Genomic DNA, 15,486 nt, shown 5'->3' with positions numbered 1-15,486 from the left:
GCGGCGGGGCAGAGGCTGTAATCTTAGCACTTTAAGAGGCCAAGGCAGGAGGCTGGTAGGTGGAGGTTGTAGCGAGCCAAGATCACGCCACTGCACTCCAGCCTGAGCACCATTGAGCATTGAGTGAGCGAGACTCCGTCTGCAATCCCAGCACCTCGGGAGGCCGAGGCAGGCAGATCACTCGAGGCCAGGAGCTGGAGACCAGCCCAGTCAACAGGGCGAAACCCCGTCTCCACCAAAAATACAAAAACCGTTCAGGTGTGGCGGCGCGTGCCTGCAATCCCAGGCACTCGGCAGGCCGAGGCAGGAGAGTCACAGGAGCCTGAGGCAGGAAGGTTGCAGCGAGCCGAGATCACGGCAGCACAGTCCAGCTTCGGCAACAGAGGGAGACCGAAGAAAGGGGAGAGGGAGGAGGGAGGAGGGCTTTTTTTTTTGAGACACAGTCTCGCCCTGTTGCCCAGGCTGGAATGCAGTGGAGCAATCTCGGCTCACTGCAGGCTCCGCCTTCTGGGTTCACGCCATTCTCCTGCCTCAGCTTTCCGAGTAGCTGGGACTACAGGTGCCCGCCACCATGCCTGGCTTATTTTTTTGTATTTTTAGTAGAGACAGGGTTTTGCCGTATTAGCCAGGATGGTCTCGATCTCCTGGCCTCATGATCTGCTCGCCTTGGCCTCCCAAAGTGCTGGGATTACAGGGCTTCTCTGTTTGTAATAGGCATTAGGAAGATAAGATGGAACCCGATTGTTGAAAGCTTTGAATGTCATTGGATGTTATGAGGAATTACTGAGAAACTGTCAAAGAATATACATAAAGCATTATTTTAGAAAAGTTACTTTGGAAAGTGATGCTTGCTTGGAATAGAAAGAGGCTAGAGGAGGCGAGATGTGGTGGCTCACGCCTGTAATCCCAGCACTTTGGGAGGCCTAGGCAGGCAGATCTCTTGGGGCCAGGAGTTCGAGACCATCCTGGCCAGCTAGGTGAAGCCCCATCTCTACCAAAAAACACAAAAATTAGCTGGGCCTGGTGGTGCGCCTGTAGTCCCAGCTACTCGGGAGGCTGAGGCAGGAGAATCACTTGAACCCAGGAGGTGGAGGCTGCAGTGAGCCGAGATCATGCCACTGCACTCCATCCTGGGTGACAGAGTGAGACCCTATCTCAAACAAAACAAAACAAAACAAAAGAGACTGGAGGAGATAAAAATCTTAGAATAGCCTATGATTAAGATAATAATGACCTAGACTAGATGATGGCACAGATAAGGAGTAGAGGGTTGGCTTCCCTTTGGTTCATTATCACCACCGTTCTCTTTGCCCTTTATCTACCCCAGCTTGGGAGACTTGAGTGTCAATAATTAATCATTAGTAAAACGTCTGCTTACTCCTGTTTTCTTCTCTGAGACTTGATTTAGAGAAAAGTACACTATCCATTTGTCTCTAGAAAGTTGTCCTCATGGATCTTGTTTTATTAGGCAGCAAGTGAATGTTTAATTGAAAAATTTCTTTTTTTGCTATGGACTAAGCTATATTCCAGCCAGAGTTGGAAGTTCTCAGCCCTTTATATAGAATGATTAGGATATTTTGTGTGTTTTTTAAAATAAAAAAATCTTTTTTCTTTTGTTAACTCTACTCCTTTGACAGATTAATTTGTATATTTAACTGAAGAGAGGTTTATTTTTTAAAATGTTCTGTTGATTAGATTAGAGCACAGTTCTAGTTGTCTGGATTTGTTATCTTTGTTCTCTGGTCACTTTGTATTTTTGATGATGCTTACCAGGAGAGGGCACAAGAAACTATATAGATCATTAATGTAAATCCATTTTAACTGTTTGATATAAACTCAGAGCACGTGATGTGTACAGTCTTTACTTTTAGTATATTAAGTTTCTTTTTGTCTTCTGCCTTAAGAAAGCAATTAGCAGATCCTTTTGTAGTTGATAAGTGTGTGATGATTGGGTGTGAGATGTGCCTTTCTTAAACCTTGTTACAAACCTTGTTAGCACATTACCTGTCTAATGTGAAAAAAAAATTTTTAAGAAAAGAGGAAAAAAAGAGAAAGTGATTTGGTTTAAAACTTAACGTCTATGCAATATGGATATTGACTTTGGGAAGGCCCCATTTCAGTAAAATGGATTAATTTTGCCAGTTTGTAGAGCTGCTTCTACTTAAAATGTTAATGTCAATTAAAATGGAATCATTAAAACTTTTATGGAAAAAATTATTTACCCTTTTCATGTTTTTTTGTTTAATTTCAGCCAAGATATTTGCTGAAGTTTGAACAAATTTATCTTTCCAAGCCTACCCATTGGGAAAGAGATGGTGCTCCTTCACCAATGATGCCCAATGAAGCTAGATTAAGGAATCTCACGTAAGAAAGAATTTTTCCTTGTCAGCAGTAGATACTGAAATAGAATTCTGAAAATGTAATTTTAACCACTTGAGGATTTGTTTTAACAGATACCCTATTGCTTAACTGTGATCTACTTTTATTTTCAAAGGTATTCTGCTCCGCTTTATGTTGATATAACAAAAACAGTCATTAAAGAAGGTGAAGAACAACTTCAGACTCAGCATCAAAAGACTTTTATAGGAAAAATTCCAATTATGTTGCGGTCAACTTACTGCCTTTTGAATGGCTTGACAGATCGTGATCTTTGTGAGTTAAATGAATGCCCTTTGGATCCTGGTGGCTATTTCATTATTAATGGATCAGAAAAGGTATAGTAACATTATTTTAAAAAATTACAAAATGGTAGTTAAAATTTAGTTTAAAGTTGAAATGAAAAAAAAAAAAAAAAAAAAAAAGATTTTCCTGCAGGATAACCTGGCAGTGACAGTTGACTTGTTTAGGGTATGACAGCTAAACTTATATAAACAAAAGCTTTATTTAGCTGTATATAACATGCACTAGAAATTTGGTCAGTTTTGGAGTTTATGTATTTCTATGAAGCATTTATGCAAAATGGAGTTTGTAAAGTTGAAGAATTAAATATTTCAGTGAGCCTATATGATCAGATTAAATTAAGATGCAGATTTTACTCTCTTTTCTCTTCAGTGATGTTTTGGATTTTATGGCTGTAACTTTCTTATTGCCCAAATAGGTTCTGATTGCCCAAGAGAAAATGGCAACAAACACAGTTTATGTGTTTGCCAAAAAGGATTCTAAATATGCCTACACAGGAGAGTGTAGATCATGTCTGGAGAATTCTTCCCGACCCACCAGTACTATATGGGTTAGCATGCTGGCAAGAGGAGGACAGGTATGGACTGGATATGATGTTATTTGGGTTTATTCCTTTGTGCTTTGTTTTAAAATTTACTAGACTGCATTCTTGGTCCAAAGAAGCTTTTCTGGAGCATATTGTTGTTATATAGCGTATTGTTTACCTATCGCTGTGTAACAAATTGCTCCTCTAGCAACATTTATCATCTCACGGCTTCTGTGAGTCAGGAATCTGGGTGTAGCTTAGCTGGGTCTTTTGGCCAAGCAGCTCTCATGAGGCTGCAATCAGGTGTTTCCCTGGGCTGCCGTAATCTCAAGAGTCATTCACATGGTTGTCTGCAGGATTTAGTTCTTTATTGGCTGTTGGACTGAGTCTCAGGTCTTTGCTTGCTGTTGGCTGGAAGCCTTTCTTTGTTCCTTGCCATGTGGGCCTCTGCGTATAGCAGCTGACAGCAGCATAGCAGCTTGCTTCTTCAGAGAGAGTAAGCAAAAAGAGCCATAGAGAGTACGAGCAAGGTGGAAATCAGTCTTTTATAACTTAAAAGTGGTAGCAACATCCTGTCATTTTTGCCATGTTCTTTTTGTTGGTTGCAAGTCAGTATGTCCAGCTCACACTGAGGAGGGTATTACAAGGGCAATAGTAGGAGGCAGGAATCATTGGGTACCAGCTTAGAAGCTGCAGACCATTGGTATAGTTATAAGCATAGGTTGCTTATAATAATGGAATCTAGTAGTAGTTAGCAGTTCTTAAATATTTGCTGTATGCCAATTCTGTTACTCAGATTGCTTGATTTAATTTTTACAGCTATCTTGGAAAACCTCTATTTCAGTTCGTGTGTGTGTGTATATATATATATATAAAATATATATTATATATATAATATATTATTTATACATTATATATATTATTATATATTATATATATTATATAATAATATATATATATATTTTTTGAGACGGAGTCTTGCCCTGTTGCCAGGCTGCAGTGCAGTGGCATGATCTCGGCTCACTGCAGTCTCCGCCTTCCAGGTTCAAGTGATTCCCCTGCCTCAGCCTCCTGAGTAGCTGGGACTACAGGCACGCACCACCATGCCCGGCTAATTTTTTGTGTTTTTTAGAAGAGACGGGGTTTCATCATGTTGGTCAGGATGGTCTGGATCTCCTGACCTCGTGATCCTCCCTTCTCAGCCTCCCAAAGTGCTGGGATTACAGGCATGAGCCACTGCGCCCGGCCAGGTGTTTTAAATAATTAAAATGGTTTTTATTTGTGAATGAGACTGAATGTTTTTTGGTAACTGGTGTTTCCATTTGTTTTTTGTAATTTTTTAAAAGGCTTTATTTTGTTTTCAATTTTATTTAATAATTATGCATGTGTGGGATGCAATGTGATATTTTGATACATGTATACAATGTGTAATGATCAAATTAGGGTACTTAGCATACCTGTCACCTCAAGCATGTTTTTCATAATATTTTATTTGTAAGATAAGCATTCTTCTCATGTGCCCAACATTGCTGGGTGTTGTTAAGAGATCATTAAAACACACAATCCTTATTGAGAAGGTGGCCAGGTGTGGTGGCTCATGCCTGTAATCCCAGCACTTTGGGAGGCTGAGGTGGGTGGATTGCTTGAGCCCAGGATGTGAGACCAGCCTGGGCAACACGGCAAAACACTTTCTCTAGCAAAACAACGACAACAAAAACCCAAAAATTAGCTGGATGTGGTGGCAGGCACCTGTAGTCCCGGTTACTCGGGAAGCTGAGGTGGGAAGATGGCTTGAGTGCTGAGGTTGCAGTGAGCCCAGGTTGGCACCACTGCACACCAGCATGGGTGACAGAGCCAGAGCCTGTTCCAAAAAGAAAAAAAGTGAAAAAAAAGAAAGTAATGGTTTTTTTGGGAATACAAGCTTTAGACATTAAATGGTAGTAACACAGTGCAGAGGCCAAATGACACCTATTACATATAACAGTTTTATAGAAATTTGGAGGAGAGTGAGGTTACTAGTATGGTGTGATCCATGCAAAGTTTTTTTTTTTTTTTTTGAGACAGGGTCTCATTCTGTTTTCTAGGCTGGAGTGCAGTGGTGCGATCTCGGCTCACTGCAACCTCCACCTCCTGGCTCAAGCGATTCTTGTGCCTCAGCCTCCCAAGTAGTTAGATTATAGGCATGCTCCACCACACCTAGCTAATTTCTGTATTTTTAGTAGAGACAGGGTTTCACTATGTTGCCTAGGCTGGTCTTGAACTCCTGAGCTCAAGTGACCTGCCTGCCTTGGCCTTCCAAAGTGCTGGCATGAGCCACCGCCCCGACCAGTTCATGAAACTTAATAGAGAAGATAGGACTTGACTTACACTTTGAAAGATGGTATGGATTTATATAAGCAGAGAGAAACTGGAAGGACATTCTTATTAGAGGAGAGTGGGGATGAGTATTTGGAGAATCTCTGGAAGATAGCTCTAATTGAGCTGGATGGAGTATGTTGAATAGTGAGTGACAAGTAGATGATCAGGGTGGATCTGGATTAGTGGATCTTAATTAAAGGTTCACATCAATAACCTAAGACTCTTCCAAGTACAAAAGGGGCACCGTTTCCAAATCTGCTGACCCAATAGTGGGAATGGGAGTGGAATGGGACCCAGGTACAAGTATTTGAAAGAAGTCCCCAGGTGATTGTGATGTGCATTCTTTGTCGAGAGGCATCGGCCTGGATGACAGAGGGCAAAGACATAAACAGTATATTAGGGAGACTATCATGGCAACTCTGAGCAAAATGAATTAATTAGAGACAGAGAAAGGAAAATGATCTGGATTTGATGATAGGTTTGATAAGATAAAAGGATGAGTCATTAAGATACTATGGTTTGTATTCTGAGGTTCCAGGAGAGTGGTGAACTTCAAGTAACTGATTTAGGAGAGAACATAATAAGTTCAGTTTTAGATAAGATTTTTGGGGAGTACATGTTGTAGACATTTTTTTTTCTTTAAACTTTTTTTTTTGGGAGACCAAGTCTGGAGTGGCTCTATCCCAGCTCACTGCAACATCTGTCTCCCGGGTTCAAGTGATTCTTCTGCCTCAGCCTCCTGAGTAGCTGGGATTACAGGCGTGTGCCACCATGCCCAGCTAATTTTGTATATTTAATAGAGACAGGGTTTCACCATGTTAGCCAGGCTGATCTCGAACTCCCAACCTCTGGTGATCCACCCGCCTTGGCCTCCCAAAGTGCTGGGATTACAGGCATGAGCCACTGTGCCCGGCCTGTGAGCCACCGTGCCCAGCCAAAATTTTAAAAATATTTATAGAGATGAGGTCCCACTATGTTGCCCAGGTTGGTCTTGAAATGCTGGGCTCAAGCGATCCTCCCGCCTTGGCCTCCCAAAGTGCCAGGATTACAGGCATGAGCCACTGTGCCCGGCTATATTATTTTTTAATGTTCTGCTTGTTCTGGGATAAGATTCATGATGAAACAAATAATAGACTAAATGGAATAATTGATGTCCAGGTAGAAACAACCAATTGGCATTTGGAGATATGGGGGCTGAGGGTACAAGAAAAAGATCAAGATAAAGATTTGGGTGTCATTTATGAAAAGTTGTTACTGAACAAGCCCACAAGAGGAGTTCTGAAGCAGGAGGCCTGTGGTGGGAGGAGGAAGATGACAGAAGTTATTAGAGGGATTATAATAATGTAGGGTTATGAGGCCAAGGGAAGATAGAGTGAAATTAATATTGAAGCAAACAAATATGATTAAAACTGAGAAGTCAGGTATGTCATAGGTTAGTAACTTTTAATTTGTCTTTGTATGTGTGTACAATTAAAGAGGGAGAAATTGTAAAAAAGAAGCTGTGTGAAAGGGGCTGTTAGTTTTGAAACATTGAGACAGGGAAATGCCTCACAGACCAGTTCTGATTTAATATTTATTTTTCATTGTGTGCTTAGCTTTTTTCCATATTTGTCTATCCATATTGTCTCTTTTTTTTTTTTACCTCATCTATTTCTTTCTTCCAGAGGTTTAATTTTTTGGAGGGGGGATAGGTTGGGGAGGGTGAGGAATCAGTATTCATATTTTTTTGCAGCCAAAAGTCATTTCCAAATACAGTATTGGGTAATTCTGAGAGAATCTTGGCAGGCGAATAGGAGAGAATGGAAGTTGTTTCAGGTCTAAGTGACCAGCCTGTGTGTAAAATTAGTATACTTGTTTCAGTGGTTTTGAAAAGCAGTCATAGGAGGTTCCTCACAGTATTGGGAGGCATGCTTCTTTTGAAATATGCACAAAGGATATATATATATATATATATTAAATAGTTCTCTTGATGTTTTTATATTGCTGTGAGCTTTTGTATATTCATGTTCTAATGATACTTTATTTTTCTAGGGTGCCAAGAAGAGTGCTATTGGTCAGCGCATTGTGGCAACTCTGCCATATATCAAGCAAGAAGTTCCCATCATTATTGTGTTCAGAGCATTAGGTTTTGTGTCCGACAGAGATATTTTAGAACATATTATTTATGATTTTGAAGATCCAGAGATGATGGAAATGGTAATGTGAAAACAAAATGTATTCACAGAGCTTTATAAGAGATTTAGTGTTACTGATTGTTGCTAACCTTAAAACATAGTAGAAAGCTGTTCTGAAGAGTAATTTAGCTGTCACAAATCTCATGCCATTTACTGTGTAGTGAAAGCTTTCAGCCCTGCCTGGGTCTCTTTTCTGACAATTTGTTGTAAAATAGACATGAAAACCAGAGGCAGCTGGAGTTAATGACAGCAGCAAGAAGAAACATTGGTAAGGAAGCTTGCAGAAGCACACCAGCTTGGTGCAATTTAGTAAAAAGGGAAAATGAGTAGTTGATACCTGTTGTTTAACTTTTTATTTTGAAATAATTTCAGACTTACAGAAAAGTTACAAAAAGGCCAGTCATGGTGATTCACACCTATAATCTCAGCACTTTGGGAGGCCAGGGCGGGAGGATCACTTGAGTCAACGAGACCAGCCTGGGCAACATAGGGAGACCTGTCTGTACAAAAAATACAAAAGGTTAACCAGGCATGGTGGCATGTGCCTGTAGTCCCAGCTACTGCAGAGGCTGAGGTGGGAAGATCGCTTGAGCCCAGGAGGTGGAGGCTGCAGTGAACCCTAATCATGCCTCCCCACTCCAGCCTGGGTGACAGAGTAAGACCTTGTCTCAAAATAAGAAAAGTTGCAAGAATAATATATAAAAGTCTTATATGCTCTTCACCCAGATTCAACAGTTGTTACTTTTGTCACATTTGCTTTATCATTCATTCTTTCTATATATAACACATTTTTTTTTCTGGACCGTTGGAGAGTAAGTTATAGGCAATAGCCTCTTACTCCTAAAGACTTCAGTGTATATTTCCTAAGAATCAGTACATTCACTTAAATAATCATAGTATAATTATTTAAATTAGAAAATTTTACTTAGATACAATACTGTGTTTTTTTTTTTTTGGTGGGGGATAGAATCTCGCTCCATTGCCTAGGCTGGAGTGTAGTGGCACGATCTCGGCTCACCACGACTTCTGTCTCCCGGGTTCAAGCGATTCTCCTGCCTCAGCCTCCCAAGTAACTGGGACTACAGGCACGCGCCACCACGCCCAGCTAATTTTTGTATTTTTAGTAGAGACGGGGTTTCACTGTGTTGGCCAGGCTGGTCTCAAACTCTTGACCTCAGGTGATCTGCCTGCCTTGGCCTCCCAAAGTGATAGGATTACAACAGTAGTGTTAATGTACAGATCTTACTCAGATTTTTGTCAGTTGTCCTGATAATATTGAAAACTATTAAGTAATAAGATCTGTACGTTAATAGTATATAGTAATTCAGGTTTAATCTCTTTTATAGTTCAGAGTTCAATTCAGAATAACGCATTGCATTTTGATGTATGTCTTTTTAGTCTTTTACAATCCTTCCTTGGCCTTATTTTTTTTGGAGACAAGGTCTCACTTTGTCGCCCAGGCTGGAGTGCAGTGGCGCAATCTCAGCTCTGCCTCCCGGGTTCAAGTGATTCTCCTGCCTCAGCCTTGTGAGTAGCTGGGATTACAGGCGCGTGCCACCACACCTGGCTAATTTTTGTATTTTTAGTAGAGACAGGGTTTCACTGTGTTGGCCAAACTGGTCGCAACTCCTGACCTCAAGTGATCAGCCCGTGTAGGCCTCCCAAGTGCTGGGATTATAGGCATGAGCCAGCGTGCCTGGCCTCCTTGGCCTTTCTTTGTCTTTCATAACAAAGTTTATAGAGGACAGGCCATTTATTTTGTAGAATTGTCCTCAATTGTGTTTTTCACATATTTCCCCATGATTAGATTCAATTTATGCACTTTTTGGCAGAAAAAATACTTAAGTAATATTATGTGCTTCCCAGGGCATCTCAACAAGAGTCATGTGATGTCATTTTGCTCCATTAATGGTACTGTTAACTTTGATCGCTTCACAGTGGTGTCTGTTAGGTACCTCCACTGTAAGGTTACTATTTTCGTGGGAACCTTTTATGGGAAGGATTTTTGAGGTTAAATGTCCAGTTCCTTATAAATTTTTTCCATTGATGCACCTTGTCTGAACAGTAAATGATATTCTTAAAATTGTCTTAAATTGTCCAGAGTGCTTAAGACTACAGAGAAATCTTTGTCACAGATTTTGCAGGCTAAATCTTTGTCACAAAGTTAGAACGGGGAGTATATTTTAGTTATTTGAATATTTGTTGGTGTGGTTACATGAGAAAATTGGGTTCTGGTTAGATTTTACTTTCAGATTTTGCCAGTAGTTATATGCCTTATTATTATTTGAGGCAGGGTCTTGCTCTGTCACCCAGGCTGGAGTGCAGTGGTGAAATTACGGCTCACTGCAGCCTCAACTTCCCGGGAACCAGTAATTCTCCCACCTCAGCCTCCTGAGTAGCTGGGACCACAGGTGTGCACCACCATGCCCGGCTAATTTTTTGTATTTTTGGTACAGACGGAGTGTTTTTTTTTTTTTTTTTGAGACGGAGTCTCTCTCTGTCGCCCAGGCTGGAGTGCAGTGGCACGATCTTGGCTCACTGCAAGCTCTGCCTCCTGGGTTCACGCCATTCTCCTGCCTCAGCTTCCCGAGTGGCTGGGACTACAGGTGCCTGCCACGACGCCTGGCTAATTTTTTTGTATTTTTGGTAGAGACGGGGTTTCACCATGTTAGCCAGGATAGTCTTGATCTCCTGACCTCGTGATCCGCCCGCCTCAGCCTCCCAAAGTGCTGGGGATTATAGGCATGAGCCACCACGCCCGGCGAGACGGAGTTTTGCCATGTTGCCCAGGCTGATCTTAAACTCCTGAGCTCAAGTGGTTCACCTTCCTCGGTCTCCTAAAGTGCTGGGATTATAGGCGTGAACCACCACGTCCAGGCCCAACCTGGAGTTTTCGTAGTAAAGTGAAAAATATGATATGCTTTATATATGTTGTCTTTTTGAGTATTACTGTTGGTTTTTTCAGCACTTAGGAAGCTTAGGCCAATTTTTACAAGTCTCTGAGTCAAGCATTCACTTCATAAAACTGCTTTATTTTTTTCTTCCAAAAGTACATTATTGTTATTCCTTTTTTCTAATCTATATTTTAACAAAATCGTTTTTTTTTTTTTAAACAAGAGTGGCAGTTTCCTTTAAAAAATATCACTTTGATTTACTGTACTATCTGTGGCCTCACTTTGGTTTACATGGCCTTTTCCTGATCTTTGTTTCCATGATTGGAATTTTGATGTTTAAACTTGTGGAATGGTCCTTGCTTCTGTAGCACATATACTAATATTGGAACAATATATAGGTTAGCACATCTCTGTGTAAGGATGACACACAAATTTGAGAAGGGTTCCATATTTTTGTTTGACCCGTGGGTCCTCCCCCTATCTTTAAAAAAAAACCAAACAAACAAATTTGTGGACCAGTGATAAAAAGACATAGGAAATCAAGGGCAAGAAAGGCATTTCAATGCCTGGGATAAGATCAGAGGGTACTTACAGAGGCCAGAGTTGTCAAATGTTACCCTTCGTTTCTCATGCTCATTATTGTGTATAGTTGGAAATTTAGAATATTAGAACTGGTATGGAACTTAGAAATTATTTTATATAACCCTTTTGTAGAAGAGGAAATCCATTACATGCCTTCTCAGAGGCCACAGATAGTGGCAGGAATGGGAGGCAGGTCTCTTTCACAGTGTGTTTTTAAAATAACCTTTGGGCTGGGTGTGGTGGCTTACGTCTGTAATCCCAGCACTTTGGGAGGCTGAGGTGGGCAGATCACGAGGTCAGGAGATCGACACCATCCTGGCCAATGTGGTAAAACCCCGTGTCTACTAAAGATACAAAAATTAGTTGGGCGTGGTGGTGCGGGCCTGTTGTCCCAGGTACCCAGGAGGCTGAGGCAGGAGAATCGCTTGAACCTGGGAGGCAGAGGCTGCAGTGAGCTGAGATCACGTCACTGCACTCCAGCCTGTGTGACAGAGCAAGACTGTCTCAAAAAAAATAAAATAACTTTTGGGCTGGCATGGTGGCTCACGCCTGTAATCCCAGCACTTTGGGAGGAGGATTGCTTGATTCCAGAAGTTTGAGACTGGCCTGGGCAACATAATGAGACCCCTGTGTCTGTAGAAAAGAAATAGAATGGGTGCAGTGGCTCATGCCTGTTATCCTAGCACTTTGGAAGGCCTAGGTGGGTAGATTGTTTGAGGCCAGGAGTTTGAGACCAGCTTAGGCCACTTGGGGAAACCCTGTCTCTACAAAAAATAGAAAAATTAGCTGGGTGTGGTAGTGCATGCCTGTAATCCTAGCTACTCTGGAGGCTGAAGCACGAGAATCACTGGAACCCAGGAGGCAGATGTTGTAGTAAGCCGAGATTGTGCCATTGCACTCCAGCCTGGGTGACAAAGGGAGACTGACTGTGTCTCTTAAAAAAAAAAAAAAGAAAAAGAAGAAGAAATAGTTGGGTGTGGTGGTGTTGTCTGTACTCCTAGCTACTTGGGAGGGATCTCACCACTGCATTCCAGCCAGGGCGACAGAGTGAGACCCTGTCTCAAAAAATAAAATAAAAATAGTCTCCTTTGTAAAATATTAGGTTTAATTTAAATTAAATCTTTTTATTTATTTATTTATTTTTTTGAGAGGAAGTCTCACTCTGTTGCCCAAGCTGGAGTGCAGTGGCATAATCTCGGCTCACTGCAACCTCCACCTCCCGGGTTCAAGCAATTCTCCTGCCTCAGCCTCCCAAGTAGCTGGGACTGCAGTCACACGCAACCATGCCCAGCTAATTTTTGTAATTTTAGTAGAGACGGGGTTTCACTATGTTGGCCAGGCTGGTCTTCACTATGTTGGCCAGGCTGGTCTTGAACTCCTGACCTCGTGATCTGCCTGCCTTGGCCTCCCAAAATGCTGGGATTATAGGCATGAGCCTCCACGCCCAGCAAATCTTTTTTTTTTTACATCCAGGGTACACACTGGATAAAAATTTATTTTTCTTTTGTAGATTTAGGTTCTCACTTTCTTTCCCAGGATGGTCTTGAACTCCTGGGCTCAAGCCATCCTCCTGTTTTGGCCTTCCAAAATGCTAGGATTATAGGAGTGAGCCCCACCCCACGCAGGCCAAACATTTTTAATACCAAAACTGAAAACAGTCTGGCACATTAACCATTTGTAGTTCAGTAAATTTTAATTTGACTATGAAATTTCTGTAAATTGATTTTAGATATCTGGAACTTTATTTTGCCATCGGTAAAATGTAAAAATGAAATGCACCACTCTTTTTCCTTTTGAGACAGTGTCTTACTCTGTCACCCAGGCTAGAGTGCAGTGGCACCATCTCTGCTCACTGCATCCTCTGCCTCCCGGGTTCAAGCGATTCTCTCACTTTAGCCTCCCGAGTCGCTGGGACTACAGGCGTGTGCCACTGTATCAGCTGATTTTTGTATTTTTAGTAGAGATGGGGGTTTCGCCATGTTGCCTAGACTAGTTGCAAACTCCTGGACTTAAGCTATCCACCTACCTTAGCCTCTTAAAGTGCTGGGATTACAGGCATGAGCCACTGCTCCCGGCCATGCACTACTCTTTTTATAATGGAATTATTTGTATTTTTCTAGAAAGTGTAATTGCCTGTGCTGATGAGTGGTTTTTGTCAGAGATCTCTAGATCTCTGAGGTGTCTTCTAAGAGTTTGTGATTCTTTGATTTTCTAAAAATACTCACATATTTTATTAGGTTCTTAGGGGTACTTGGCATGTTATAAACTAAGTGACAGTTTACTCATTTTAAGGTAACAACATGAATTTGAAAATAACTTTTATTTAAATTGTCTGATAGGTTAAACCTTCTCTCGATGAAGCTTTTGTCATCCAAGAACAGAATGTTGCACTAAATTTCATTGGTTCAAGGGGAGCAAAGCCTGGTGTTACTAAAGAGAAGAGAATTAAATATGCAAAGGAAGTTTTACAAAAAGAAATGCTCCCTCATGTTGGTGTCAGTGATTTTTGTGAGACCAAAAAAGCCTATTTCTTGGGGTATGTTAAGTTTCATTGTTTTAAGTTCTTTATCAAGATACACTTGAGATAAAGGTTTTTCTTAAAGTCAAAAATGATGTTTTTAACATATAAATCAAGAAAAAAAATCCAAAACTAAGTGTTTTCCTTCTTTCTTTCTTTCTTTTTTTTTTTTTTTAAAGATATATGGTTCATAGGTTACTTCTAGCAGCTTTGGGTAGAAGAGAACTAGATGACAGAGATCACTATGGAAACAAGAGATTGGATCTTGCTGGGCCGCTGCTTGCATTCTTATTTAGAGGGTAAGGAATTACAGAATAAAGTCGTTAAAGCAGGGAGATTTATTTCACTTTAGATTGATCATTGCATATGGCCAGGCTAAACTGTGTTGGCACCTACATTGGGTACTTATGAAATTAGCTACATTCTTATTGCTACTTGCTCAGATTTAGTTTTGGTTCATGTCTAGGAAAGCCAGGTTTATGAGGACAATATATTACATGTTTATATTTTCTTTATTCCTCTGGTAGCTTTGTAAGATGTTTGAGAAAGCTGAATTATTGCCTTGGTTTTCCTAAGGGCTAATATTGGATTTTGTCCTGCTTTGTACACATATATACAAAAGCTGGAGATAAATATATAAAAATACTATCAGTGATTGTCTCACAGTATTGGTATTATATGCAGTTTTTAATTTTATTATTGATGTTTTTATATTTCCCATATTTTCTATAATTGGAAAAAAGTTATTTTTAAAAATGAAATATGTAGACAGTACAAAAAGGATAACATTAGCATTGTCTTGCACGTGTTTTGTTATTTAGTATGTTATAGATTAGTGTTTTTCAACCTTTTTTTGATATTGCCCCACTAAGGAGCCTCTTTTAACATTTTTGTTTATTGAGATGGAATTTCGCTCTTGTTGCCCAGGCTGGAGTGCAATGGTGCCATCTTGGCTCACTGCAACCTCTGCCTCCTGGGTTCAAGCGATTCTGCTATCTCAGCCTCCCAAGTAGCTGGGACTACAGGCATGCGCCATCACACCCGGCTAATTTTTGTATTTTTAGTAGAAATGGTGTTTCTTATTGGCCAGGCTGGTCTCAAACTCCTGACCTCAGGTGATCTGCCCACATCAGTTTCCCAAAGTGCTGGGATTACAGATGTGAGCCACCATGCTCCACCTCTTTGACATTTTTGTGTAGTTGCTCCCCTGCCATGTATGTTCACGTACTATACATGTATCTGTGCTTTAGACATAAAAGAGCAACAACTTTCACTCTGCCCAAACAATTTTTGCTTACCTTCCCCACACTTTTTTTGCAATATTGCTCCTGTTGAGAATATATGTTGTAGACCTCTACATGTTTAAAATAATACCATTTTATTCGGCAGTATGTTTAAGAATTTGCTTAAAGAAGTGCGGATCTATGCACAGAAATTTATTGATCGAGGAAAGGATTTTAACTTGGAGTTGGCAATTAAAACACGGATCATATCTGATGGCCTAAAATACTCTTTAGCTACTGGAAACTGGGGTGATCAAAAGAAAGCTCATCAAGCCAGAGCTGGAGTATCTCAGGTAAGTGTGCCAACTACGACTACAGGCTCAATAGGAAACATGTTTATAGGACTAGTAGATTATTTTGTTTGTTGAATATAAATTATTTTGCTTTTCTTTCTTGGTCAAATGTAAAACTACTGGGTGCCGGGTGCGGTGGCTCATGCCTGTAATCCCAGCACTTTGGGAGGCCGAGGCGG

The 15,486-nt window shown here is 40.8% G+C and overlaps 1 protein-coding gene and 2 pseudogenes across 5 annotated transcripts in view; all 3 read left to right on the top strand.

The window, feature by feature from the left end:
• Positions 1-15,486, top strand: part of POLR2B (RNA polymerase II subunit B) — a 56,585-nt gene that overhangs the window by 17,125 nt on the left and 23,974 nt on the right. For all 5 annotated transcript variants that reach the window (XM_054484658.1, XM_063664519.1, XM_063664521.1 and 2 more), the window contains exons 5-11: positions 2,252-2,364; positions 2,495-2,714; positions 3,098-3,256; positions 7,595-7,759; positions 13,553-13,749; positions 13,911-14,030; positions 15,121-15,307. In XM_054484658.1, the coding sequence (XP_054340633.1) occupies positions 2,252-2,364; positions 2,495-2,714; positions 3,098-3,256; positions 7,595-7,759; positions 13,553-13,749; positions 13,911-14,030; positions 15,121-15,307 (1,161 nt within the window). The remainder of the gene's footprint in view (positions 1-2,251; positions 2,365-2,494; positions 2,715-3,097; positions 3,257-7,594; positions 7,760-13,552; positions 13,750-13,910; positions 14,031-15,120; positions 15,308-15,486) is intronic.
• LOC129036000 (small nucleolar RNA U13) lies at positions 1,919-2,014 on the top strand (annotated as a pseudogene).
• On the top strand, positions 10,988-11,086 carry LOC129035924 (U6 spliceosomal RNA; annotated as a pseudogene).

This window comes from Pongo pygmaeus, chromosome 3 (assembly GCF_028885625.2).
Source record: "Pongo pygmaeus isolate AG05252 chromosome 3, NHGRI_mPonPyg2-v2.0_pri, whole genome shotgun sequence".
Classification (NCBI taxonomy): Eukaryota; Metazoa; Chordata; class Mammalia; order Primates; family Hominidae; genus Pongo; species Pongo pygmaeus.
This window is presented reverse-complemented; position numbering and strand designations above follow the sequence as displayed.